This window comes from Lemur catta, chromosome 3 (genome assembly GCF_020740605.2).
Source record: "Lemur catta isolate mLemCat1 chromosome 3, mLemCat1.pri, whole genome shotgun sequence".
NCBI lineage: Eukaryota > Metazoa > Chordata > Mammalia > Primates > Lemuridae > Lemur > Lemur catta.
The window spans coordinates 85309309-85334678 of NC_059130.1; the positions used below are offsets into that span (position 1 = coordinate 85309309).

General features: G+C 57.9%; 1 protein-coding gene across 2 annotated transcripts; it reads right to left on the reverse strand.

Annotated features, from left to right (window-relative positions):
• Positions 1–757: 757 nt before the first annotated feature.
• Positions 758–21734, reverse strand: PCSK9 (proprotein convertase subtilisin/kexin type 9). Of its 2 annotated transcripts, XM_045547932.1 has the most exons (12): positions 21172–21734; positions 17780–17971; positions 15502–15625; positions 10781–10914; positions 10435–10576; positions 8799–8995; positions 7851–8034; positions 7165–7338; positions 6723–6871; positions 5774–5951; positions 3932–4113; positions 758–2283 (listed from the first exon to the last, which is right to left on the reverse strand). In XM_045547932.1, the coding sequence occupies exons 1-12, from the start codon at positions 21367–21369 to the stop codon at positions 2068–2070; spliced, it is 2070 nt and encodes a 689-aa protein (XP_045403888.1). In that variant the 5' UTR covers positions 21370–21734; the 3' UTR covers positions 758–2067. The 2 variants fall into 2 exon arrangements, with proteins under 2 accessions (XP_045403888.1, XP_045403890.1); XM_045547934.1 differs by lacking the exon at positions 3932–4113 and having other exon boundaries at positions 2176–2283.
• Between the last annotated feature and the right edge of the window lie 3636 nt (positions 21735–25370).

Consider the following 25370-nt stretch of genomic DNA (forward strand, 5'->3'; position numbering starts at 1 on the left):
GATGGACCTTGCCAAGACAGCTGTGCTCACCAACTTCAGAGTAGGGGTCTGGGGAGTCCCTCCCTGAATGGAATAATTATGCTTTGCAAACTGGAAAGAGATCTGAGACTGTTCCTAACTGCAAATCATGGAAAACAATCATGGGCACAGCACCGCTCATTACAGAAGCATCTAGCCTCCAGGTAACTAACTGACTCTGTAGACATTCACTCTGCGCCAGGTCCTGTGCCAGGTACTGGGGAGGGAAGAATGAAAGGGGCATTGGGAGCTCAGAGCTTGGGGTGAACGCGGACAGCAGAGCATCTCGCAGGTTATAGAGGACACCGTGCCAAGGAGGAGGCACCTGACTGCTCTTGGAGGACAGGGAAGCTACATGAAGACATTCATTTCACTCCTAGGACAGGCACGAGGAAAGTCACATTACCAGTATTTGACGGCACCCGTCAAATACTTGTACTCAAGATACAAGTGCTCATCAAATACAGTTGACCCTTGAACAACACAGGTTTGAATTGCCAGGGTTTGCTTTTCTATGCAGATTTACAGGCTGTGAGACCTGCATATCCAGAGGGCCGACTTTCCATTTAGCCGACTGCTGGACTTGAGTACGTGCAGGTTTTGGTAAACACGGGTTCCCGAAGAAATCCCCCGAGTATACCAAGGGACGACTGTACTTGATTTTCTCAGCCAGTCAGTAAGCGTATCCAGTGCCTCGTATAAGCAAGGCATCACACCAGGTAGTCAATCCAGGCAAGAGTCAGGAAAAAGGTTTTATTTTTAAAAAGTCACCATATTAATAAAAATCCTACAAAACCCAGAATAAATATCTTCAAGTTACAAAAGCAAAAAAAAAAAAAAGTCTAGAAAAGCTTCTTGCTATAAAAAGACAACAGAGAGAACAGACCAAAAAGCTAGATGCATGCTTGTTTGCTTGGGTGGGGTGGGGGTGGTGCTCAGGAAGGGACAGTGCCCCCCACCATCCCTCAGAGGCGTCCCCGGGCCACACTGAATCAGGCCAGGGTAAGAACAGGGCAAGTGCCAGGACCGCAGGGCGTAGCAGCCCGGGAGCAAGCAGGGCGAGGCATCGGCTCACTGTGCTTTCTCTGGTCTGCTTCCCTTCCCAGCCTCACTGTTACCCGTAAAGGGGGTGCCCAGCCTGGTAAAGTGAACACAGGCTCGGTTCAGAGCCAGCCCGATCTGGGTTCCATCCTGGCACCACCTCGCTTCCCGGCTGTGTGAACTCAGTGGGCACTTCTACTCTGGGTCCCAGTTTCTTCCTCAGTCAAGTGGGGGTGCCACCTTGTAGTGTGCAGGGTGGTGGGCAGGGCTGGGGGAGATGGCGTGTGCACCATGTGGCCCTCCACAGCAAACCGAAGTCAGCCCTGGGTGACGGCACCCTGCTGGGGGTCCTGGGCACTAGCAAACCTGGCCTAGAGCAGAGTCAGGGCAGCTGGGGAAACAAAGGCACGGCCCCATGACCACCTGGGACAAGGCCTCCCCACTGCAGTCCAGCAGGTGTGGACAACTGATCCTCCATCATCCAGGAGCCCAAGGGGCTTCTCCCAAGTGAGCAGGCGGTGAGGGGCCACCAGCACTTTTCCCACTCACGTCCCCTGACACCTGGCCCCCTCCAGCCCCCACGTGCCTCCCCACCTGCCCAAGGGGAGAAGACTGCCCCCTGTGGAGACTTGAGGACTGAACGCCCAGCACGTGGCAAGAGCTCAGTAACAGGCAATTCTGCCCACAGGTGCAGGCACGCTGGGCACAGCTGGAGGGAGCTGAGCATAGCTTAACCTGTTCGAGCAGTGGAAGGCCAGACACAGGCCCCACGGTGAGGGAGGGGGTTCAGGGGAGACACCACGTTCTCCCAGGCAAGGAGCCCACCCCACCCAAGGGCCAGCACCAGGAAGCAGCTCCAGGAAGGTAGAGGTATCCCTGTCCCCTCCGGCCCAGGCCATGGAGGACTGAGGAAGGGGCGAGTAGGAACACTGCAAAGCTCAGCTCCAGCCCTGGAAGCACAGTCCCAGCCCCTGTCCCCTCCCCAGGCACTGTCTAGGAACGGGGCTGTCACTGGAACTTCTGGGGGGCCTGCTCCAGGGGCCGGCTCTGGCAGCAGATGGCAACGGCTACCGTGGCCTCCTCGCTGGTCCTGCCTGCTGGGCCGACGTCCTGGCTCCTCACCACACACGTGTTGTCCACGGCATAGGCCCCCAGGACCTGGGTGGCCCCGAGGGGGGCACTGCAGCCGGTCAGGGTCCAGCCCTCCTCACAGGCCACAGTGACCTGCAGAGCCGGGAGGAGAAGAAAGCGTGTGTCTAGCACGGCGTGGGCCAGGCCCTCCTGCCTCCCGGCCTCCGCTCCTCCCTCCCAGCAAGCCTCTGTGCGTGCCGAAGCGCAGCCCTCGCCACCGAGCCACTGAGCCACCTGGGCCACCGCCCACACCTCTGCCCCAGCAGCTCCGTAGCGTCACTGACCAAACCACTTGCTCCTGCGTCACGCCCAGTCTTCAGGCGCGTGGGCACAGACACGTGTCCAGCATGCCAATGCCAAGCTCACCGACCCGCAGAGCGCAACCCCCCACAGCCTCCCCGTCCCACCTGGGCAAGTCCGTCTGCCCAGGGGCTCCACGGGGGCCTCGCAGCCGTCTGCACGCCTCCCCGTGCACCCCCCACAGGCCCGCGGGCTGCTCCTTCAGAGCTACACCCACCGCGTCTCCCGGCCAGGCCTGGGCCACCGCCCTCCCGTGTCCTGCTTCTGCCCGAGGCCCCTGCAGCCTCTCCTCAGCTCGGCGGTGGAGTGAGCTCTGCAAGCCCAGGTCGGACCGTGGCCCCCAGCCCACTCCTGCCTGTGGCCCTCAGACCCCCCCCACCTGGCCTCTCTGTGTCACCCCTCTGCCCCCGCTCACTCCGCTCCCACCTCACTGGCCGCCTGGCCGCTCCTGGCACCCCCGGGCACACCCCCACCGCAGGGCCTTTGCTCCGGGTGGTCCCTCTGCCTGGAGCGTGTTCCCTGTGGTGTCCTCATGGCGCTCCTGACCACCCCCATTCCCTTCCCCGCTCTGCTTTTCTCCATAGCAGCTTTTCAGCACTTTATAATTTACTCATTTTGTTTCCTGTCCTTCTCCCCCACTAGAGAGGACACTCCAGGAGAGCAGAGCAAGACGTTTGTGGGCCTGGTATCTCCCCAGCGCCTGGAACAGCACCTGGAACGTGGCAGCCCTCGGTGCGCGCTGGGCGGCGAGTGGCCCTGAGTCTGTCCTCGCCCTTGAGGAACGCAGCGCCCTGACCTCAGTCGCCACAGTCTTGCACGTTTAAAACCTAGTCTGTGTTCGGTTAACAGTGGGCTCCTTAGAGTCTCCCGTTGAGAAGCTCCCTGCGGCTTTTAAAAAGGAGTTACAGAGCAACTGGTGGTTATATTGCACCCAGGTTTCGGGAAGGCCCGGCTCTCACACGCCAGGCCTTGGCACTGCCTCGCCCTCCGGCGAGGGCCCTTCCTTGCCTTGCTGCACTCAGCTCAGGTGCCCCCGCTCTGGGACACGCTGAGTCAGCTCTGGCCTCAGAGCTCCGGAGCTCCTTGCCCCAAGCAATCTCCCAGCAGATTTGTTAAATGGATCCATCAACACGTGCATGTGTAGCACATTTCTTTATGCCGTATTCATGCCTATTCTCCCCCAAGGGCAGTGGGCTGCCCAGACAACAAACCTTACTGATCTGCAAAAAAGCAATAACAGGCCAGCCACACACAACACACAGGCATGTGCTGTCCACGCAATGGCAAAGCTGCCCACAGCACCTGCCCCACAAACCGCCACCCTGATGCGTGATGGTACGGTGGTGGCAGCACAAACACTGACAGCAAAGCTGCACAGGACAGACACATGCTACCCTGCAGTGGGCACCAGGCACCCACCCCACCCTGTGCGCCTTTTCACCTGCTCTGCAGGGCCCGGGACCCCGTGCTCCTTGACTTTGCACTCCAGCCCCAGGGCGTGGCAGCAGGAAGCGTGGACGCTGGCCTCCTTGTGGCCCACACACTGGTCGAGCTGACCTCGTGGCCTTGGCACAGGCCGGCTGTGGGTGCCAAGGTCCTCCGCCTCCCAGTGGGAGCTGCAGCCTGGGGCAGAGGAGGGCCAGCTCAGACAGCGGACTGCCGGGGGGCCCTCAGTCTCCACTCCCCACCCCACTGGACCCTATCTCTTAGGGTCTGAGGCGAGAGCTGGGAAACCCAGAAACAACTCAAGGTAGAAAAGAGACGCTGGCCTGAGCGACAGGACTCCTGGGTTCCCAGCCCAACTCCGCTGCTGACCTGCTGTGTGACGTTAGGAGAGTATTCAACCTCTCTGAGCTTTAGCTTCCAGGGAAAACATCATGTCCCTTCTGCCCAGAGACGAGGCAATGAGGCAGGGGCTGTAAGGCCTTAGGTGCTTGACCCCCCTGGTCCCTCATCCCCAGCCAAGCCAGCAGGCAGAAGTTGAGAGGGTCTGTCTGGGGCACCCGGGGACACCCTCCATGGGCTTAGGAGTCAGACACACCCTCTGGCTATGAAACCTCAGATAGCAGTTACTCAACTACAGTGAGCCTCAGTTTCCCAATTTGTAAAATGAAAAGAGTAAGAGCACCTATTCACAGGGACACATGTACGAAGCCCCAGCGTGGTGCCTGGTGTGTGGCCAGTGCTCTGTCCACATTAGGGTCACAGTCACTAGCGTTCTGTGGCCCAGCTATGAGGTCTTGGGGAAGTCACTCAGCCTGTCAGGCCTGCAGCTGCCTTAGCTGCAAATGGGCCCCTTTGGATGTGCTTCCTGGAGAGCGAGACCCTGTGATTCTACCTGGCACATGCCCCCAAGCTTACCTGCGGGGCGCTTCCCAAGGAGAGAGCAACCGGAACACAGCAGACTCCCTGCCAAGCCAGGAGCGTGGCTGGCGGCTGGACCTCACTGTGCCTCCTCCCTGCACCAGGGCACCGGCTCCTGACCCCCAAGCCCTCCTGCACGCCAGCCTGCTCTTCCCAGCCAGGTCCTCACCCTCACCCTCCTTGCCTAACCTGCAGCGGCTCCCCCGGGCACACTCATTAGAGAATCAGCTCCCGAGCTAGTGCCTCCCGGCTGCATCCCAAACGCCTCCCGTCCACCCAAGCTCGGCCTCCTCCCCACCTGAGGAGCACCATCCCCTAGTGCCCACAAAGCCTCCACCTGAGCTTCCTGCGCCCTGCCTGGGCGTGTTTCTGACACAGGGTAGCTGATCAATAGTTACCTATACCAGAGAACAGATTTTAAAGCAACAGGTGATAACAATAATAATGCTAGATAGAATTTACAGTGTCCCAGCACTAAACTAAGTGCTTAGCACCCAACATCCCCATGCACTGATGAGGAAACGGACATATTTCTCTGAGGCACAGAAATGTTAAGTAGCTCGCCCAGGTCACACAGCTGTCGAGCGGCACAGTGGAGTCAGGCCAAGGTCTGCCGCACTTTCAGATCCAGCCTGGGAGTCACTGCTGGAACCTCCTCTCTTGCACCGCACAGCCTCGGCAAAGCACCAGCCGCGTGCCAGGCCCATGCTTGAGACGTCACACAGCTCCCACAACCCAGGGAGGCAGGTACAACCTTCAGCCCTCTCTTATGGAGGAAGGAAAAGCCTCCTGCCCAGGGTCACACGCATGGAAGTGGCAGAGCCAGGGCGTGCCACTCGTGAGGACCAAGCCTGTAGGTGCTGGGTGCCTAAGGGGATGAGGACTCCTCCCTAGCCCAGGGCAGGGCCCAGCCGCCTACCTGTGAGGACGTGGCCCTGCGGGTGGCAGTGGATGCGGGTCTCCACGCCTGCCCGGGCTGGTGGAGCTGTGTGGACGCTGCAGTTGGCCTGGGGTAGCAGGCAGCACCTGGCGATGGCGTAGACACCCTCGCCCCTGAACGCGTTGTGGGCCAGGCAGACACGCCTGCCCCCTCGGGCCTGAGAGGCAAAGACAGAAGCGGGAACCTGCTTTAGAATGGGCTCGGAAACCCAGGACGGGGCTGGATGGGATGGACTCAAGCACCTATTCCAAGCCCCAGGAACCCTTGTCAAGGTCCCGCCAGGGGCAGGCCAGACCCGGCCCCCAACCCTCTGGGGACAAGGTGCTCACTCCTGCCCGAGGAAGACTGCCCGGCCAGTGGGCGGCTATGTGTATGCAAAGGTTCTTGCAGACGCTGAGAGTGGAGTGGCTTCAAAACAGAGATACAGGGAAGCCCAGCAGGCCTGAGCAGGGACCCAGCCTGCAGCACTGACCCACTCCGCCTCTCAAATGAGCTTTCAGGCTCCATCTCCCAGGCTGGAAATGCCCACCTGCCCCCACCCCGCCCGGCTAGGCACTGCCCTTCTGCCAAATGCCACCTGCAGCATTAACATCAAGCCCCTTTTTTGCTGCTTTGAGATTTCTCAGCGCCCAGGACCAGGAAACATCAGAGCAAAAAGGGCCCTAGGGACGGCTGAGTCCAGGAGCAGCAAAGCCCCGAGCGCGAGTGGACCCAGCACCGCCCTGCAGTCTCCAGGAAGCCCTTCCCCGCGTGGCTCTGCACAGCGCCCAGCCTGGTGCCACGAACTGTGCCCGACTCCTGCTCTGGCCGACCCTTTAAGGGGACCGGAGTCCAGAGGACGGAGGGGCTTGCTGGGGGTCACTGAGGGCTCAGAAGGGCGACTCCTGCTCCGTGCACCGACACACACATGGCGGGGGGGTGCAGTCACCTCAAGGCTCTCGCCCCGCCGCTTCCCGCTCCTGGAGAAGCCGGAGCAGCTCAGCAGCTCCTCCTGCGGGGCGCAGCGGGCCGCAGCCGTGGCCATCCGCGTAGGCCCCGAGGGCGCCGACCACACGCTCCTGCAGAGCAGCTGCCCACCTGCAACAAGCCCGGGCTGAGGACGGGTGCAGGGCAGAGGGGGACCCTCCACCAAGAACTCTAGAAAAATCTTTAGTCCGTGGTAGGGAGGCTTAAAGAACACACTCAACTTTTTCCATAAAAACATGTTATAAAGTGTTGCGAAGCCCTGTCAGAGCCCCATTCTCGTTTAATCCTGTTAAAGGCGGCACAATCCTCCTGGACAGACGAGGGAGAGGGGGGAGACTGCCAAGGCCACAGAGGCCCCCCCAGCCCCAGCCTGGACTTGCCCCCCATCCCATCATCCTCCTCACCTGCTCCGTGGGCGCTGGGGGGCAGGGCGGCCACCAGGTTGGGGGTCAGCACCCGCTGGTTCTCGGGAAACCAGGCCTCGTTGATGACGTCTTTGGCAGAGAAACGGAGCAGCCTCTGCCTCAGCTCGGCCAGGGTGAGCTCCGGCTCGGCGCTCAGCATCACCGCGGCAATGCCTAGGGCGAGGGGGGAGAGCTGGGGCGGCCCGGCCCTCCTCCCCACCAGGGGGTCCTGCCGGGGCACATGCACACACGCAAGGACACCAAGTTTCTGTTCCCGAAGGTAAGCCGGGTACGGCGCCTTGCTAAGCAAAAGCCAGATAGTAAGACGTCCCGCTCTCACACCTCCACACCATGGGAATTTGCTGTTTTGTTTGCCAGGTGAACTCCTACTCATCCACCAAGCCCAGATCAAATGTCCCTCCTCCGAGAAGCCTTCACTGACCCTCAGGCTGGGCAGCTGGCTCCTCTGGGTCCCTTCTGACGCAGCCCTGACTACCTGTGTTCCCTCTGTGTGTGCACCTGCCTCCCGCATCAGACTGGGTGTCCCCGAGGGCTCTGTCAGGTCTGCCTTATCCCTGGTCCCTGTGCCCAGCACAGAGCCTGGCACAGGGAGGTTCTGGCACAGACCCTGCCTGACAAAGGGGCCGTTAGCTGCGTGGTGGCCAAGGCCGTGGGCAGTGACTCACCAGCCACATGGGCGGCAGCCTGTGATGTCCCACTCTGTGACACAAAGCAGGTGCTACAGTCACTTGAGGCACCAATGATGTCTTCCCCTGGGGCAAAGAGGTCCACACAGCGGCCAAAGTTGGTCCCCAAGGTCCCCAGGGTCATTGGCTGGTCCTGAGCATTGGTGGCTCCAACCGTGATGACCTGGAAAGGTGAGGTGAGTGGCAGAGAACGGAGCTGAGGAGAGGGGCTGCGGGGACAGACTGAGGCTTTGCCAGCTGGGCTGACCGACTCCTATACACCTGTTAGGGTCCCCTCCAATGTCCCCTCCTGGGGGAAATCCGACTCTCCAGGCGGCACTCTGGGACCCCCTGCCCCACCTTGGTGCTCCCCTCTGCCAAGTGCCAGGCACCATGCCCAGTGCCCTGTGGAGTTTACATTCTAGTAGGGGACAGACAATAAACAGGTAAACAGGAAACTACGTGGTATACCAGGTGGTTGTAATCGCTAGGGAGCAAACAAGAGAGGGCAAGGCAGAGACTTGCGGGCTTTGCTTTAGGCACCTGTCAGCTCAGCCAGGGGAGCCTCTGATGGCCAGGAGGGCCTGGGTTGTCACTGTCAGGTACGCATCCCCACCCCGCACCCCCTACACAGACAGACCAGAAGTGGGACAAGATTCCTTCCTCTCAGGACCCCCAGTGCCCAGACAGCCCCACACGCAGTAGGTGCCCTGAGGATAGTAGTCAGACGAAGGACAGACACAGCCCGCTGGACTGCCGGCTCCTCCAGGGCAGAGGCTCCGTCTCTGTGTTCCCGCCACCCCCACCTGGAACTCGCTGTGGGTCAGACTCGAAGCTCAAGCTTCTCCCAGAGCCCGGCCGGCCCAGCCTGGGGAACACCATGCGCAGCCACAGGGGGCCCACCTGCCCCCTCCCCGCCATTCTGGGGGCACCGGCACCAGCACCTACCTCGGGAGCGGAGGCTGGGGAGTAGAGGCAGGCATCGTCCCGGAAGTTGCCGGCAGCTGCGACCAGCACCACCCCAGTCCTCGCCAGGCGCTGGCAGGCGGCATTGAGGACCCGGCTGTACCCACCCGCCAGGGGCAACAGCACGACCAGCGGCCGCACGGGCTGGACCAGCTGGCTCTTCCAGATAAACTCCAGGCCTGGGAGGACAAAGCCAAGGTCACCTCTACGGAAACATGCTCCTTCCCCCCTCTTCCCTCAGAGGCACGGTGTGACGGTTAATTCTGTGTGTCAGCTCGGTGCCCCGACGTTTGGTCAAACACCAGTCAAAATGCTGAGTGATAATATTTTTTAGATGTGACCAACATTTAAATCAGACTGAGTAAAGCAGACTGCCTGCTGTCATGTGGGTGGGCCTCGTGCAATCGGTTGAAGGCCTCAAGACAAAAGGCTGAGACTGAGGGCCCGAGGAAGGAGGAATTCTGCCCCCAGACTGCCTTCAGACTCAACGCTGCAACCTCAAATCCTGCCGGAACGTCCAGCCCGCCTGGCCTGCAGATTTCAGACTTGCAGCCCCCACAAGAACCAAAGAGGGGTCTCCCCAGGAAGCCCTCCCGAGGCCAGAGCGCCAGGCCTGGGAGGGCCTTTCGGAGAACGAGCAGCCTCCTCCCACACACACTGACCTTCGGGAACTGGCCTTCCTGAGCCCGGGGCAGTCAATAACGGAGTGGGACAGGCACCAGGGGTCACCTGATGGGGCAGGAGGTTATTGATTCTTGCCTTTAAAACCAAACATCAAAGCCCGTGCTCGACAGGAAAGCCTTAGGGCAGAGCCCGTGGGGCAGCAGGCAGGCTCCCAGCCTTCTGGGCTTTTCAGACAGGCCTGTGGGCCGCCTGGGCCGGCTCCAGAGCCAGTGAAAGTCAAGCCACCGGCACCTTCCCACTGCGGTCACTAGCTCTCGCTGTGTAACCCTGAGCAAGTCACCTCCCCTCTCTGTGCTGGTTTTATCAACTGTTTAGCCGATAACACAATGCCAGCTCCAGGGCATGGTATATAAAGCCCTTTGCTCAATGTGTGGGCACGGGAAGAAGTCGGTACTCTCTCTCTTCTCTGTCCACAGGCCACCAGAGGCCCGGCTCTCAGCTGGACCTCACAGGAGGCCCACCGAGTGGGCTGGATAGAGCAACCTGCAAAAGTCTAGGAAAGGTCCTCTGTCAGTTCCTCCACCAAGGCTGCCTGGCCTGGGTGACCTGCAAGTCCCATCAGTCATGCAAGCGAGTGAGTCCCCTAGTCTTAGAGGTAGGCAAGCAGAAGGTGGAAAAAGTTTGCTTAGATCACTGCAAGGGGCCACCCGAATCTAAGAAAGCATGACAAAAGGCATAAACACGTTAACGGGTTGGAAAAGGGGAGCAGTGTAGAACTGTGGAAAGACCACTGACCCAGGGTCAAAGCCGTGTGACTTTGGGGGCCTCCGGGGTCCTGCCAGCTCTGACACTCTGGGACTCTCTGGCTTCAGGGCAGAGGCTGTCTCAGTTAGGAGACCTCAGTTAGGAGACCTTATTCCTCCCTGGACTCCAGCCACCTCCCATAGCAAGTCCAGACGGAGAGAGACCAGTGCCACCTGGAGCCACCACTCACCTATGAGGGTGCCGCTGACCGTGCCCTTCCCTTGGCAGTTGAGCACGCGCAGGCTGCGCAGGCTGGTGCCCTTGGCCACGCCAGCATCCCGGCCGCTGACCACCCCTGCCAGGTGGGTGCCGTGGCTGTCACACTTGCTCGCCTGCTCGACCAACACAAGTGCCATGTGGGCAAGCCCACCCATCCCATAATACATCTGCAGGTGGCCGGCTGAATGGACACCCCCACCCCACAACTGATGGCAGGGACAGGAGAGTGACAACTGGGGGGCCAGACCAGCAGTCCCCACCCACCTCCAGGACAGGGATGAGGGCTGGGGACTCCTCCCATCTGGGGTCGGGCTTACCTGCCTGTGGAAGCGGGTCCCGTCCTCCTCGGGCACACTCTCAAAGTCGGTGACTGTGACCCTGCCCTCAATTTCCCGGTGGCCGCTCTGGATGCTGGTGTCTAAGAGATACACCTCCACAGGGCTGCCTCCATCTTTCCAAGGTGACATTTGCAGGAGGGGACAGAAAAACCATGAGGTTAACATCGTAGTCAACACAGGGACAGTGCAACACATTCCAGGCATTCTTGTGAGCCCCTTAGATATATTAACTCATTTAATCTTCAAAAAACCCTCGAGAGCTACAGGCTATTATATCTTCATTTTACAGACAAGGAAAAGGAGGCACAGAGAGGGTGGGTAACTGTCCAAAGCCACACAGCTGGAAAACAACAGAGCCAGAAAGCGAACCAAGTGTCGGGCTTGTAATATTAACATCAATATAAACTAACAACATGAACATTCAAAAAATAATAAATTCTACAGTGTAAAATAAACCAAGTCCCTATTATAGCCTTTCACATCTCACCAAACCTGAGAGGGAGACAGAACAGGATTTGTCTGGCATCCAAGCTGGCCAGTGCATGTCACAGACGGGAAACCGAGGCTCAGAGGGGACACGTGAGTCTGGGCCTCCCGGCTCCAAGTCCAAGTGTTCTCCACTCCCCAAGGTGCCAGGAAGGCTCACAGGGGCTGTTTCCACCTGACAGGAGCTGCAGCCTCGGAGAAAAGAGCTGCGTTGGAAGTTCCCTGACAGCCTACCCTAGACTTCACCATTTCCAATTGGATCGGTCTGGGTTCTCCATGAAGCAGGCACCAGGATGGGACGAGAGCTGCAAGAGGCTCCTGGGGGAGATGCCCGTGCAGGGCAAAGGCGGGGGGAGCAGGAGCAGGAGGGAGAGCCTGCAGATGCCAAGCAGGGCTGGCCCCGCTAGGAAGAGGGGAGGAGGAAGGAGGAGCCTCGGGCTTCGGTTCTGTTCTCAGAAACTCCTCCAGGCCGAGGGAGGACCCCAGGCTGCCCTGCACAAGCAGCATGGCCCGGCTCTGGCGCCCCTGCTGTGCTCTGGCACTGTCTGGGAGCAGCCCTGGAGAAAGAAGCAGGACCGAAGGGCAGCCCTGGGGGCTGTCAGTCAGCCTGCGCCTGGGGCAGGTTCTCTGCATCTGAACACCACCCTGAGGCGCAGCAGTGAGAGACAGTCCTGCACTGCAGAGATTCCCATCTCAGGACAGAGGAGGGAGTGGAGGCCCAGGGCGTGTATTCATTGCTGTAACAAATTGCCACAAACCCAGCTGTGAAGGCTCCAGGGGCGGATCCTCCCTCACCTCTTCCAGCTTCTGGTGGCTACTGAGGTCCCTCGGCTCATGGCCTCATCACTGCAGTCTCCACCCCTGTCTGCACGCGGCCTCCTCCTCTGTCTCACACCTCCCCAGAATTTCTCCCATAGGACACGTCACTGGATTCATAACCCGCAGAAGACCCAGGATGATGCAGAGATCCTTAGTTACATCTATAGATCAGGACACATGTGCGGGCTCTGGGTGGACACATCCGAGGGGCCTCTGTTCAGCCTTCTCGGAGTGGCTCAGTGGCTGCTCTGAGACCCCACGCTAATTTCAGGCAAGGTCGGCCCCGAGTCCTGCATCCTCCCAGCCACCATGCCCGCAGGGCTGGGCTGGGCCCAGGCTGTCGGCCCCCACCTGCCACACGTTGCCCACACTGCCCTCAGCCCCACTCTGGGCTGGTCAGGGCCGTGAGCACTGTGTTTACTCTGTGTCCAGTTGGGGCAGGTGCCCGATGGTCTGCCTCCCCTCGCTGCGCCCCAGGCCCCTCCTCCAAGCATGTTGCAGTTTTCGTTGTCAGTAGGCACCTACCACGTGCCTGGTGCCATGCTGGGAAGGGCTGAGAGGGCTCTGAACCCAGATCTGAAGACATTTGGAGACCAAAGGGTGCTGGCTGCCCTGGAGGAACCCACTAGATATTGAGCTGGGCTGTGGAACGTCAAAGGAGCAGATACGTGACAAGGCCAGCAAGGTGGGCAGAGGCCACATGGTGCAGGGCCGGTGAGCCACGGTCAGTGTGCTCCGAGCAGAGGCCCCAGGCTGCCCGCTCAGGAATCAGGCCAGGGTCTGCCCGAGCTTCCAGGCTGGCGGGACAGATGGATACAGAAGCAACCAGCCCAGCTGGTGGAGGCCGGCATGGAGGCTGTTTCTCTCCCCAGACACAGCCCACACGGAACGCACAGCTGGTGGGGGCGCATGCAGGACAGCTTCGTCCGTGCCCCTCGGTGTGGGTGAGGATGCTGCTGTGCTAACCCAGGTGAGAGTTCTTCCTCCGCCTCACTTGGGACCACCTCGCTCCTGGGGCCCACTGCAAGGTGAAGTGACGTTGCACATCCAGGGGCCTGGGGTGTGGCCCCAGCAGTGGTCTGTGGCCCGGGAGGCAGCTCTCCCCTTCTAAATACAGGCAGTTCCTTCCAGCTCACCCCGCCTGCTGTCCTGCGGGACAGGGACAAGAGGCTGCGAGCATGGCCCACAGAGGAGCAGGTAGCCCTGGCGAAGGACAGCTGCCAGGAGAGAGGCTCCCAGCATGGAGCTCCTGCCATGCCCGCCACTGCTTGAGCAAATCACAAGCCAAAGGCACCTGCAGGAAAATCCGTGGGCTTCCGGTGAAATGCCGGAAAGGCCAGGGACCCAGCTCGGATGGGACACAAACCCCTGTGTGAGGTGGGGACTATTGCTGTCCCCTGTCACAGACAGGCAAAGCAGCCTGAAGAAGCACCATCACTCTCAGAGGCAAAAGGACCTGGGAATGGCTCCAGAGCCCGTGCTAGTCACCCTGCGCCACGTGGCCTCCCCACAAGCGCAGAGGCTGCTGCTGGGCCTGTGCCCGCCTGCACGGGCCCACCTGCCCCACCCCAGCCCAGCAGCTCTGGGCGGGACTCCTCAGCCAAGCCTTTGATGTGACTCCAGAAGGGGCTCCACGCCCCTGCCTTCCACACCCCGCGGGAGTGAGTGAGGGGTCAGGCAACCCACGGGCATCCCCGTGGGGGTGGGGGGTCGGGCCCCGAGTCTGCTTCTGGCCTGGGGGAGTGTAGTGGGTCGAGTGGCGGCTGCCGGGGAGATCCGTTCCCATCCTAAGCCCCAAACCTGTGACTGTGCCCTTATCTGGAAACAGGGTCCCTGCGGATGTGATCAGTGAAGGCTCTCCAGAGATCGTCCCGGATTACCCCGGGAGCCCTGAATCCAAGAAACGTCCTTTTAAGAGAGAGAAGAGGAGGGCGCCACACACACAGATGGGACTATTGCCGCCACGGGCATTTCCACCAGGTGGAATAGGCAAGGGAGGGTTCTCCCCTGGAAACCCCCGGGACAGTGTGGTCCTGTGACACTTTGATTTGAGACTTCTGGCCTCCAGAACTGGGAAGAATAAACTCCTGTTGTTCTATGACACTGAGTTTGTATATTAATACTTTGTTATAGCAATGCTTGGAAAATAATTCCGAGGCTATGATCTTCACACTCTCCTGCTTGGTTTGGGGTCTCTCTGACCCCCTGCCCAGTGTCCCTCCCATTCCTGACATTAGCCTGGGGTCCCTGAGGCACCGACGTGGGATGCGGGGGCTCTAGGCCTCCACGTGGAGAGGCCCGGCCTGGGGTGGGGAGGGCAGGCTCTTCCTGCAGAGGACATGTGTCCTCTCCCTGGGCACAGGCTGCCAGACCAGGTCAGCACACGCTACCTGACTGGGCCCCTCACCTCTGCCGCTGCCACCCTTGACGGATACTGCACCACGCCCCTATCTCCACACCCTGGCGGCCAGATCTTAACTGTCACAATGACAGCGGCTCAGAAGCCACCCGACCTTCCAGTTCCAAAAGCATTTCCATATCCCTCACCTCATTGGAGTCTCACAACAACCTACAGGGAGGACAGGGACGGGGTTATTGTCCCCATTTTACAGATGAGAAAGGTGAGGCTCAAAGAGGAAAGTGGCTTCCCAAGACCCCACAGGAACCAGTAAGGGATGGAGGCTGAGCTTACCCCAGGATCTGAGTCCCGGAGCCACGTGCCTCGTCTCTCCCCTGAGCGCCAGGCCCCAGGCCATGGGCACCCCAACCTCAACGTGGTCCACCTAGAACCCCCATCTTCTCCTCACAGCAGGTGTGCTTACAGTCTCTCCAACTCAATGAATGCCACCTGTGAGGCCCTGCTAGAACCCAGGTCATTCTCCTTGGCTTCTCCTCCTCCTCCCTCCTGGCCCATAGCCAGGCCACGCCAGGCAGAGGAAAGGCCTGGAGGGGACACACAGCGTGGCCCATGCAGGGGGCCCTGGGAAGCCAACGTGCCAGAGCAGGTGGAACAGAGTGAGACAGGAAGTGAGAGACACAGGTGGGGCAGTCTGGGCAGGACTGTGTCTGTCCCATTAACGGACCTCATCCTGTCTGCAGGGCCCTCGGGGAGAGTCACAGTAAGATTTACCCTCCCCCAAGGTAAGTGCAACCTGCTGGGTCCCCCAGACAGAGAGGAGAGGCGAACAAGAGCTTTTAGAAGGTGGAAGATCATTTAAGGAAAGACCCCTGAGTTCTCCATGGAGCATCAGGAAGGCAGGAAGGGGGGACGGTAGGACTGAGAAGTGGTCAGTGGAGTATGCTGAGCCCCAAAGCCCCCTCGAGGTGAGCGGCATCGCGGGGAGGAGGCAGGTGGATCCGGCTGCGATGGTGAGGGGCAGGCACCGGGGTCTTACTGGGGGGGTGGTATTCATCCTCCTGGTACCGCGCAGGGGTGATCCGGTCCAGGTTCCATGGGACGCTCTGGGCAAAGACAGAGGAGTCCTCCTCGATGTACTCGATGTGGGGCAACTTCAGGGCCTGCAGACGCCAGAGAGGCCAGGGGACTCTGCTTGAGCCATTTGGCCAGCAGCAAACACAGCCACAGCCCTGTGGCCCCACCTGACCAAGCCCATGCCCACATCCCAGCCCAGGACCCCCCACCTTGGCCCAGTGCACTCCCTCCTGGTGCCCTGGATGACAGACTAGGAGCCGGGGCCTCCCCACGCCCCATCAGGCTGGGAGCCCAGCACTCGCAGGTCTCTGCAGCCGCGTCCCACACTCCCAGTGCGAAGTCCTTCCAGGAAGGATTCTGAATTTGACATCTCGTCGGTGGAAGCAGATAGCGCCAAGGGGCTGGCAGGCTGGACAGGGAGTGAAACTCAGGTCCTAGATTTCACGTCCAAATCCTGGCATAACAGCACCAGCAATTCCGTTTGTCCCCAGATCCATGCCCCGCCTCCTCTGCCCCAGGCTGTGCCAGGAGGCTGACCCTGCGGCCTGCGCGCCAGGCCCCTCGCAGCAGCTGCCAGCTGGGCTCGGCCCACAGGAGGCACCAGCAGCAGTTTGGGGACGAGAGTGTCTGCTCCACTCCCTGCTTCTGCGCAGGGTTCCAGCAGTGGCTACACCCTTGGGTGGCGCCTGTGGGCGGCCCCTCCTCCACGCTGCCAGCTCCCACTGGGCAGAGGAAAAACTACTCCCTCTCCTCGCCCTTCTAACCTAGAGATGGTAACATCTTTTCGCCACAACTAGTCTCTGGCTGCCTCAGGGTTCCCAGGGGCTCCTTAACCTACCCACACCTCAGTGAGTTTCTGTACTTAGCATCTGCTGAAATACTTCATGATCTCATTTGGTCCTTCACTGACTGTTCCCGTTATTGTGTCTGGTTTGCAGGGAGGGTATTGAGGCTCAGAGAAGTGAAGGAATTTGCCCAAGGTCAGACAAAGTAGTAAGGGGTGAGCGGGACTCAAACCCACGCTGGTGCGACCCCAGAGCCCTGCTCTCCATGGCAAATGTCTCAGCCTTCTACTCAGCCTCCCCTCCTCTGAGAAGCTGCCTGTGGGGCTCCTGCTTGCCATCCAGTGCACTTCCCCGTCCCTCCCCGTGCTGAGCATGTTGTCCCACGTCAACTGTCCTGGCTATCACTGGTCAGTCTCCTCCCCAGCTGTCAGCTCAAGAGAACAGCCTGGGGCTGCCTCATCTTCACCTCTGTACCACACAGTAGGCCTGGTCAAGTGTGTGTTGAGCTGACTGATGGGAGGCATTTACTCGTTGGTCTCCCCTACCCAAGGGCAGGCTCTGTCAATCCCTGTCATTGCCCCCCTGGACTTGGCACACAGTAGTTGCTCGGCCACTGGTTGCTGAACTGATCCACTCATGGGGCAGAAAAGTGTGGCAGAGCTAGGGGACCTGGATCCAAACTCTGACTCTGCTAGTTACATGCTGTGTGACCTCAGGCAAGACCCTGTCCCACTCTGGGCCTCAACATCTGCAGGAAGCTGAGAAGCACCCCAGCCACGTAGAGAATCAGTGTGAAAATGAGAACCATGTGTTCTCAGCAAGTTAGGGGACAGGGAAGGGGGTGGGCTGGGAGGTGAGGGCAGAGACAAAGATAAAAAAGGTTTTTAAGATTTGCATTTGAAGCCCAAGGGCCAGGGTAAGTCCTCAACTACCCAGTCCCCTTTCTGCCCTTACACCAAAGATGTGACATCCAGGAGGGAGAAAAGTCACCCTATCCTAGAGGAGGAACCTTACTCAGTATAGCATCAGCCTTAAAGGAATTTTGGACCCTTGAGTCCTGCTTATATAAAATACTCAGGCTCCACTGAATGTCCCAGGGCCTTGTTCCTACAAGTGTCCAGAGATAGCAGATGCATCAGCACAGGAATGGCCGGCAGGCAGACCATGGGTTTGATCTTGGCTCTGCCCTTAACTGTCTGTCTGTGTGGTCCCTTCTGAACCTCAGTCTCCTCATCTTTCAAATGAAGGTGGATGTGCCACTGGGGCATGGCCAGGCTTAAAAGGTATTCTATACATAAAGCCAGTAGTCACTGTGCTTGGAACTTAATAAGTGCTCAATAAATGTTTGCTATCTCCTTCTGATTTTCAGCAGTGGGCACACTAAGGACACCCCCAGCGTGTATGGGGTGGCCCGGCCCTATCAGGAAGTGCCAGGCCCAGGGAGGGTGCTCTCACCAGGTCCAACAGGTCGCTGCTCATCTTCACCAGGAAGCCAGGAAAGAGGTCGTGGAAGACATGCAGGACCCTGGTGAGGTAGCCCCGGCGGGCGGCCTGGGCCCGCAGGCGGCGGGCAGTGCGCTCGGGCTGCGAGCGGTGGCTGTCCTCCTTCAGCACCACCACGTACGTGCCCGGCAACCTCCAGGCGTCCTGGCTCCAAAAAAGGAGGCACATGATGACATGGAAAAAGCCCGACAAATCCAGCGTGCCCTTATCTCATCTCTATTTACAAATTAGAATTACAAGAAAAGAGACGCAATAGAGCATAGTAAACTATAACGAGAAGTTACCAAATGAGGACCCAAAAGCAATCAAAACGCCACAAATAGGTCAACTCTAAGTATTAACATAGTTTATATAATACTTTCAAATTTGGCAGGCAGGCAAAAATGGGAACTACGGGCTGCACTCAGCAACAGGCTCTGCTCTGAACCTGCATCTTGCTCTCTGTGGGCCCAACCGAGGCCTGGTCGCCCCTGGAGGCCCTGCCCAAAGCCACCCCCTCCACATCCCCAAATCAGGATAAATCTCTCCCTCCCCACTCTAGGACCTCCATGAGTCCCCTCCAGAGGCAGTCCAGAGGGGAACATGCAGGGCCTTTGGAGCCAAAAAATGTGGACCTGAATCCCAACTCAAATATCTACTGGCTGTGTGGCTGTGAGCAAGTCACTCAACCTCTCTGAGCCTCAGATGTTTCCTCTGTATTAGAGCGACCGCAATACCTATGGCACAGACCTGCTAGGAAGGCCAAGACAGAGGGTTGTGTAAAGCTCCCAGCTGGATCTGCACAAATGCAGGTGGAAGGGCTGACTGAATGAGCAAAGGCAACACTTCTCAAACAGGGAGAAAAGAGTGAAGGTCACTGTCTTAGTCCTTTTGTGTTTCTCTAAAGGAACACCTGAGGCTGGGTAATTTATAAAGAAAAGAGGTTTATTTGGCTCCCCGTTCTGCAGGATGTACAAGAAGCGTGGTGCCAACATTTGCTTCTGATGAGGGCCTCCAGCTGCTTGGCAGAGGGGAAGGGGAGCTGGTGTGTGCAGAGATCACATAGTAAGAGAGGAAGCAAGAGAGAGAGGGCCAAGGCCCCGGGCTCTTTTGAACAACCAGCCCTCATGGGAAATACTGAGAACTTCCTCGTTATCACAAAGACAGCACCAAGCCATTCATGAGGGATCCATGCCCATGACCCGAACACCTCCCATTAGGCCCCACCTTCAATTTGGGGATCAAATTCCAACGTGAGACTTACAGGCCTGGTCACTAATGGATAAAATCCAAACTCCAGGTTCCTCTTTGGCCGCTCCTCAACCTACCTCTGCTGCCTCATCTTCCACATCTCTGTATGTGCACCTCGAACCCCAGCTAGAGTAGATGGAGTCCACACCCTTTATCCTAGGGCCAAATGGGTTTTAAAATTCAGAACGTGTCTGGTTCTTAGAAAGGCAGGAATGGGCCATCGGGGAGTATACTCAGAAGTCTGGCGCTGAACACTGTAACCTATGCAGCAAAACATGAATATGCACGTTCTCGCAAGTGGAATAAGTAGACTATAAATAACCTCAGGTCAGGTCAGGTGCTACCATCAAATAAATTACAAAAAAGCCTTTTGCTTTTCGGAACATTCTACATGTCAGAAGATGGATAAGAACTTTGTGCTCCTTATTCTCCACCTCTGGCTTCCCCAGCTCTGTACCTTTGCTTATGCCACCCCATATGCCTAGAATAAAATTCTCCTGCCACCTTCATTTGCTGAACTCCTATTTATACTTCAAGACCCATCTAAAATGCCCTCTGCTAAATGAAAATCTAATGAATTGGGAGGGTATTCTGTACAGTGGAATGAGAGTTCTGAAAGCCTAGGTCTCAGTTTCCTCTCACTAGGTCTCAGTTTCTCACGACTAAAATAAAAGGACTAGACTAGAATCCTTTTCTGCTTGCAAAAAAAAAAATTATTCTAAATTAGATTTCCACAAAGTATCCATTGAATGAATGAATACATAAGCTTCTAAACCTCCACCAGAGAAGAAACACCCTCAAGCGCTTGGTTCAGGTGGTTGTCCAGCCTCTGCTTACTCACGACTTTCAGAACCATTGTTCTGGGGCAGTGGTGACCTGAAATGCCCTTTCTTACCACATTTCTCTAGGAGGTGAGAGGCTCAGGGAACAAGGAAGAGGCTGCTCTGAGCTGAGCCAGGGCCTGACTGCCTGCGGCCCCAACACACTCCAGCAGAAGAGCAGATGAGCAGCTGTTAGTGGCAGAAATTTCCCCTCTGTCCCAAGAGCTGCAGTGTGGACCAAAGAGGGTGTCACCAGCAGGTCACACTGAAGCCAGGGACATAACTACTTTCTACAAGTGATCTCTTCCCGGGTTTACACCGTGAGATCACTCATGTGTTCAACAAAGGTCCTTTCCCTTCATCCTCTCCATTTGCTGTCACTGAATCTTCACAGAAACCTAGAGGAGGGAGTGTCACCTCCCTTGTAAAGATAAAGCAATGGAGGCTCCAGTTTAAGTGACTTGCCAGGCACCACACAGCTGGTGAGAGGAAGCCAGAATTCAACCCAGGTCTGACTCCAGGCTGGGGCGGCGGAAAGGTGGTAATTGGAGAAAACCAGAGGTCGGGCCGGGCGGGAGGGCCAGGTGCTGGCGGGAGTTGTTCGGGAAACTCGTCCCTCTCTGCCTCGCCAGACCCAGACCAGGCTCAGCCTGGGGTCCCGGCTACCAGGAGCGCCAGCCTCGGGCCCCAAGCACCAAGGGCCTTCCCTGCCTGAGCTCCCAAGGACACCGAGACGGGCCTCGAGAATAACTCCGCCCCTTCCCCTTAGTTTGTTCTTTTCTGCAGCTGAAAAAATGCAATGCTACAGTGTGAGTTCCGTGGCAGGAAGAAATTGCCTTGTCTGGCGTCCCTGGTCCCTGCCACCACACCGCGTCTCAGGCCGTGCTCCCACCGCACGGCGGCCGCAAGCCTGCTTCCTCTGTGCGCGGTGGGCTCCGAGCGCGTTCCAGGCTTTAGCTCCTTCGCCCACCGGCCCCCAGTGGTGCAGGACGTGCGGGACCTGGGCGGGCGGTCCGGCCGTGCTCTGCTCGCTCCACCTCGTGCCCCCGGGTCTCCCACCCCGAGAACCTTCCCACCGCACAGGGCAGCTGCGCGCCCCAGCGCGTCCCCAAAGCGCCGGCCGTCCCCATGGCTCCCGCCCCGTGCCTGCAGTCCCCTAGATCGCGCCAAGCCGGTCGTCAGGTGAGCAGAGGGAGACCTTCACTCCAGCTCCTCCTTCACAGGGAGGAAACTGAGGCCGGGGAGGGGGCGGCAACCGCATGGGTCCCCCGCCCCGCACCCTCACGCCCGCACCTTGGCGCAGCGGTGGAAGGTGGCGGTGAGCGTGTGCTGGGCCGGGTCGGCCGGGCCGTACTCCTCTGAACGGAAGGAGAGCACCAGCTCCTCGTAGTCGCCGTCCTCGTCCTCCTGCGCGCGGGCGCCGGCGGGACCCAGGAGCAGCAGCAGCAGCAGCAGCGGCCCCCACGGCCGCCTGGAACTGCCGGGGCCCATCGGGGCGAGAGCGGAGGTCGGCGTCCCGGCGGGGAGACCTGGGGTCGCGCGCGCTCCACGCTGGCGACGCCCTGTGCCTTGCAGAGCGGGAGGGTGCGTGCGCGGGAGCTCGGCCCCGACGGGGACAAGGCGCGCGAAGGGGCGCCGGGTCGGCCCGACAGGCTCTGCCTGGCTCAGTCCTCCAGGATCCGACCTCGAGCTGAGCGGCGCGGCTCCCGCCTGCGGCCGTGAGCGCCCCGACGCCGCGGGGGAAACCTAGGGTGTGGGTGCTTGACTCTGGGCGCGATCACGCCACCGGAGCTCCATCGGACGATCCTATCTGATTAAACATTAACGGAGCCCCCGACTGGAGGATCAGGTTTTGGCCTCGCCCTCCCCAAACAGCGTCACATTAGCTCAGAGAGAGAAAACACCAACCCAAATCCTAACTGGGCTGGAAAGCGGCCCAGCGCTCCGGAGGCGCCTCCTCTCCGCCTTTCACCCTCAGCCCCGCGTGGGACGTCAAACTCGGAATTCAACTGGGCCCACCTCGTCAGTGTGTCTGGGGTCTGTCTGTCTTGCCACCTGCCAGCCACCCCCTCCTCCCGCTCGAATGATGTTAAACCACCTCCTCCCGGCCCGCCTCCTCCCCGCGACCGGTGACCCTAATCAATCCGACCGCGGACTCCTAGCTGCCCACCGAACTCTCTCCACCGGCCCTAACTTGGCATCTTTCTACACCCAGCCCGGCCCCCTCCTCGGCCTCTGCCCTTAACGCACCCTGCACACCCACCTTACCGCCAACTAGTCCTTCCTTGAAGATACTGCCTGCTTTTGATTTATAGCCTACCTGTATTTCAAGGGATTTATTCCACAAAGACTCGGGCTTTAAATCTGCGAAGATGTAATGTAGGTACATTCAGAATTCCACTCTAGGTGCAAGCCCAGTGTTCCAAATGATTCAGTTTGCAAAGATTCCTTTTACACACCACGTCCAAGAACTCAACTGGACAAGAATCCAGTAAACACCTACTGTGTGCCAGGCAGGATCCAAAGGGGAAGGCAGCTCCCTGCCTCAGATCGTGTGTGTTTACGTGTATTTGTGTGTGTATGTACGTGTGTCTGTGTGTGTGTGTGTTGTGTGAGTGTGTGTGTGGTGTGTATGTGGCATAACCTGAGGCTCACTCTTCCTGGAAGGGCCACCCAGGGAAGACACAAAGGAGGCTTTGTGTGCCTGCCTTGCAGAAGCGCAGCAGACTCGGTGAGATGACCTGCTCTGTCTGCATCTAGGCCTTGGAGTCCAAAGTTGCTGCCCTCTCCACATCGTTTGCCAAGACCTCACTCCAGAGAGCTGAGTGAGCAAAGACTGAGCAACCTGTGGGTTGACAGTGACCTTCGTGAGGTAAAGTCAGAGCCACCCTTTGTTCTTTGGTCCCCCAGTGAATAGCCCACCAACCTGGCACAAAGTGGGAGCTCATTAATTGTTCGCTGACAGGTAACTCTTGCAAAGAGACTAGCTGGGAGCAAACTTTCCCTGATGCTCCCCTTTGGAGTCTTAGGCTTTCCACCTACCAGGGCTTCTTAACATGTTCCCAGGGGATGAGGGACAGGGCTGTCCCCAGGCTAAGGAAAGGGGCTGCTGTCCAGCATGCAGTGGGTGTTTTTGGAGGGAGTTGGGGGAGAAAAGAAGCCCTGCAGGCACCCTGGGTGCTGTGACAGATGGAACCAGAGGGGCAGTCACTTCTCATCCCACATCCTCCACTGCATTCCTGGGTGGAGGCAGCCCCATCTGGGCCCCTTGCCACTTGCCAGGGCTTTGGTCCCCCACATCCTGGCCAGCTGGTAACCAGCCTGCTCCCTCCAGGGGTAAAGGTGGTCAGGGTAAGTCAGAAGCCCCCTCCAGGGCCTCCCCTCCCCAAGTGCTTTCTGGGTCAACACCCATCCTTCCCCCGCCTTCCTTTCTCTTTTATGGCAAAGGGGACCATTCTGTGCCCTAGGCTGACCCTCCCCTGCTCCTAGCTGACCTTCCCAGGGATCACCTGCCTCCCTCCACTCTCTCCTCTCCCTGCCCTATCTCCAAATGCCTGTCCCCCATTCTTCCTTCCCCTCACCCCCCAAGCATCCTCAAGTCTTCCCCACTCTACAAATGCCCTCCCTCACATTGGCACTCCCTCAAAATGGTCTTCTAGCCCCTGACTTGCATTCACAGCCTGAATGAGTAGACTGAGCTCACCGTTAATGCTCCCTGACCACCTTCTCCCACCTCAGAAGCTTGGTCTCTGCAGCTACCATTGGTGTGCATATAAATTTGGGCAATTTAGCAGTATGTGCATTTTGAACGTACATACCCTTTTAGGGGGTAAGGGAAGCCATCTTTTGCACATATACTCAATTAAAAATTTTTTTTGCAAGAAAATATTTTTTAAAATGTGTATAGTTCAAAAGAATATACAGTGAAAAGTTCATCTGGGAACGTGGGGACCTTCCCAGGGGAAACAACTGTTACCCATTGTAGTGGGTTGGTTAGTGTCTGCCCCAAAAGATAAGTCCAGTCCCAACCGCTGGTACCCGTGGAGGTGATCTCGCTTGGAAATAAGGTCTTTGCCGATGTGATTCACCTAAGGATCTCGTGATTAGAGCTTCCTGGGTTCAGCGTAGGCCCTAAATCCAATGACTGGTGTCCCCAGAGAAAGGAGCAGGAGATTTCAGACACAGAGAGACCCAGAGAAGACAAAGGCAGGTGAGGATGGAGGCACAGGTGGGAGGACCCCACTCCAAGGAAGCCAGGAGCCAACAGTCCCTGGAACAGGCAAGGAAGTTTTCTCCCCTAGAGCTCTGGAGAGAGCGTGGCCCTACAGACACCTGATTTCAGCTTCTGGCCTCTAAAACTGCAAGACAATACAATTTTATTGTTTGAAGCCACCAAATTTGTAGTAATTTGCTAACAGCAGCCCTAGAAAACAAATACACCCACTTATTGGGTACCTTTTCAGAGATACCCTATTTTTATAAAAATATCTAAAATGGGCTTTTTAATATCTATTTATGATTTATTTTTAATGTTTTATTTATATTGCTGAGGTGAGGACGGGGACACCTTAATCTTTTCAAATCCCAGGACTCTAACATCTTAACCCAGCCCTAATCTTGGGATAAAGACCACATGGGCACATCTGCATCTGCTTCCTGATTTTTCTGGTTGCAGATTATTGCATCCTACACATGTTCCACAACGTCTTCCACCAATTTCCTACTGATCGGGGCGTGTAGGTTTTCGCTGTCCTGTGTCGTTGCAATCAAAGCTGCAGTGGCTATCCTCATCCACACCTCTCTGCGTACGTGAGCATATCTGTTTCATAAATTCCCAGCAGTAAAATCTCGAGATAGAAGGCGCATGGATGCTTTAGACTGATGGTGGCCCACCAGCAGTGCTCGAGGAATCCATTAGAACAGGCTAGGTTCTGCTTCCCTCACGGCCCCCCATAAAGTCTCAGGGGCCTAACATGACAAAGGTTCATTTCTTTCTCACACCACATGTCCATCGAGGGCTTTGCTTCACCGCATCGTTGTCCTCAGCCCGGAACCAGGCACAGGAAGCAACTGTCATTCAGAACATGGCCGGACATGGAGGGCAGAAGGGGAGCCAACGAGATGAATCACAGGGGCCTCCCACCCGGAAGCGGCCCGCCCCACCTCCACTCGCATTTCCTCCTCCCAAACACGCTGCGCGACCACACCCAGGTTCAAAGGCGGGGACCCGCGGTCACACTAAGTGCCCGGAAGGAGGAAAACAGGAATATTAGTGAATTCCACTCGCGGCCAGACCCAGGCCAACACAGAGAGTTGCCGAACATTTTGATCTTTTATTGGGTTAAAAAACTATCTACATTTGTTTCTCTTTCAATTGTCTCTTCATGTCCTTTGCCCATTTTTTCAATTTGGCTGAGGGTCTTTTGTTGAATGATTTGTAATTGCTTTTTATATGTAGTATCAAAATTAGCCTGCTATCTCTTATGTATGTT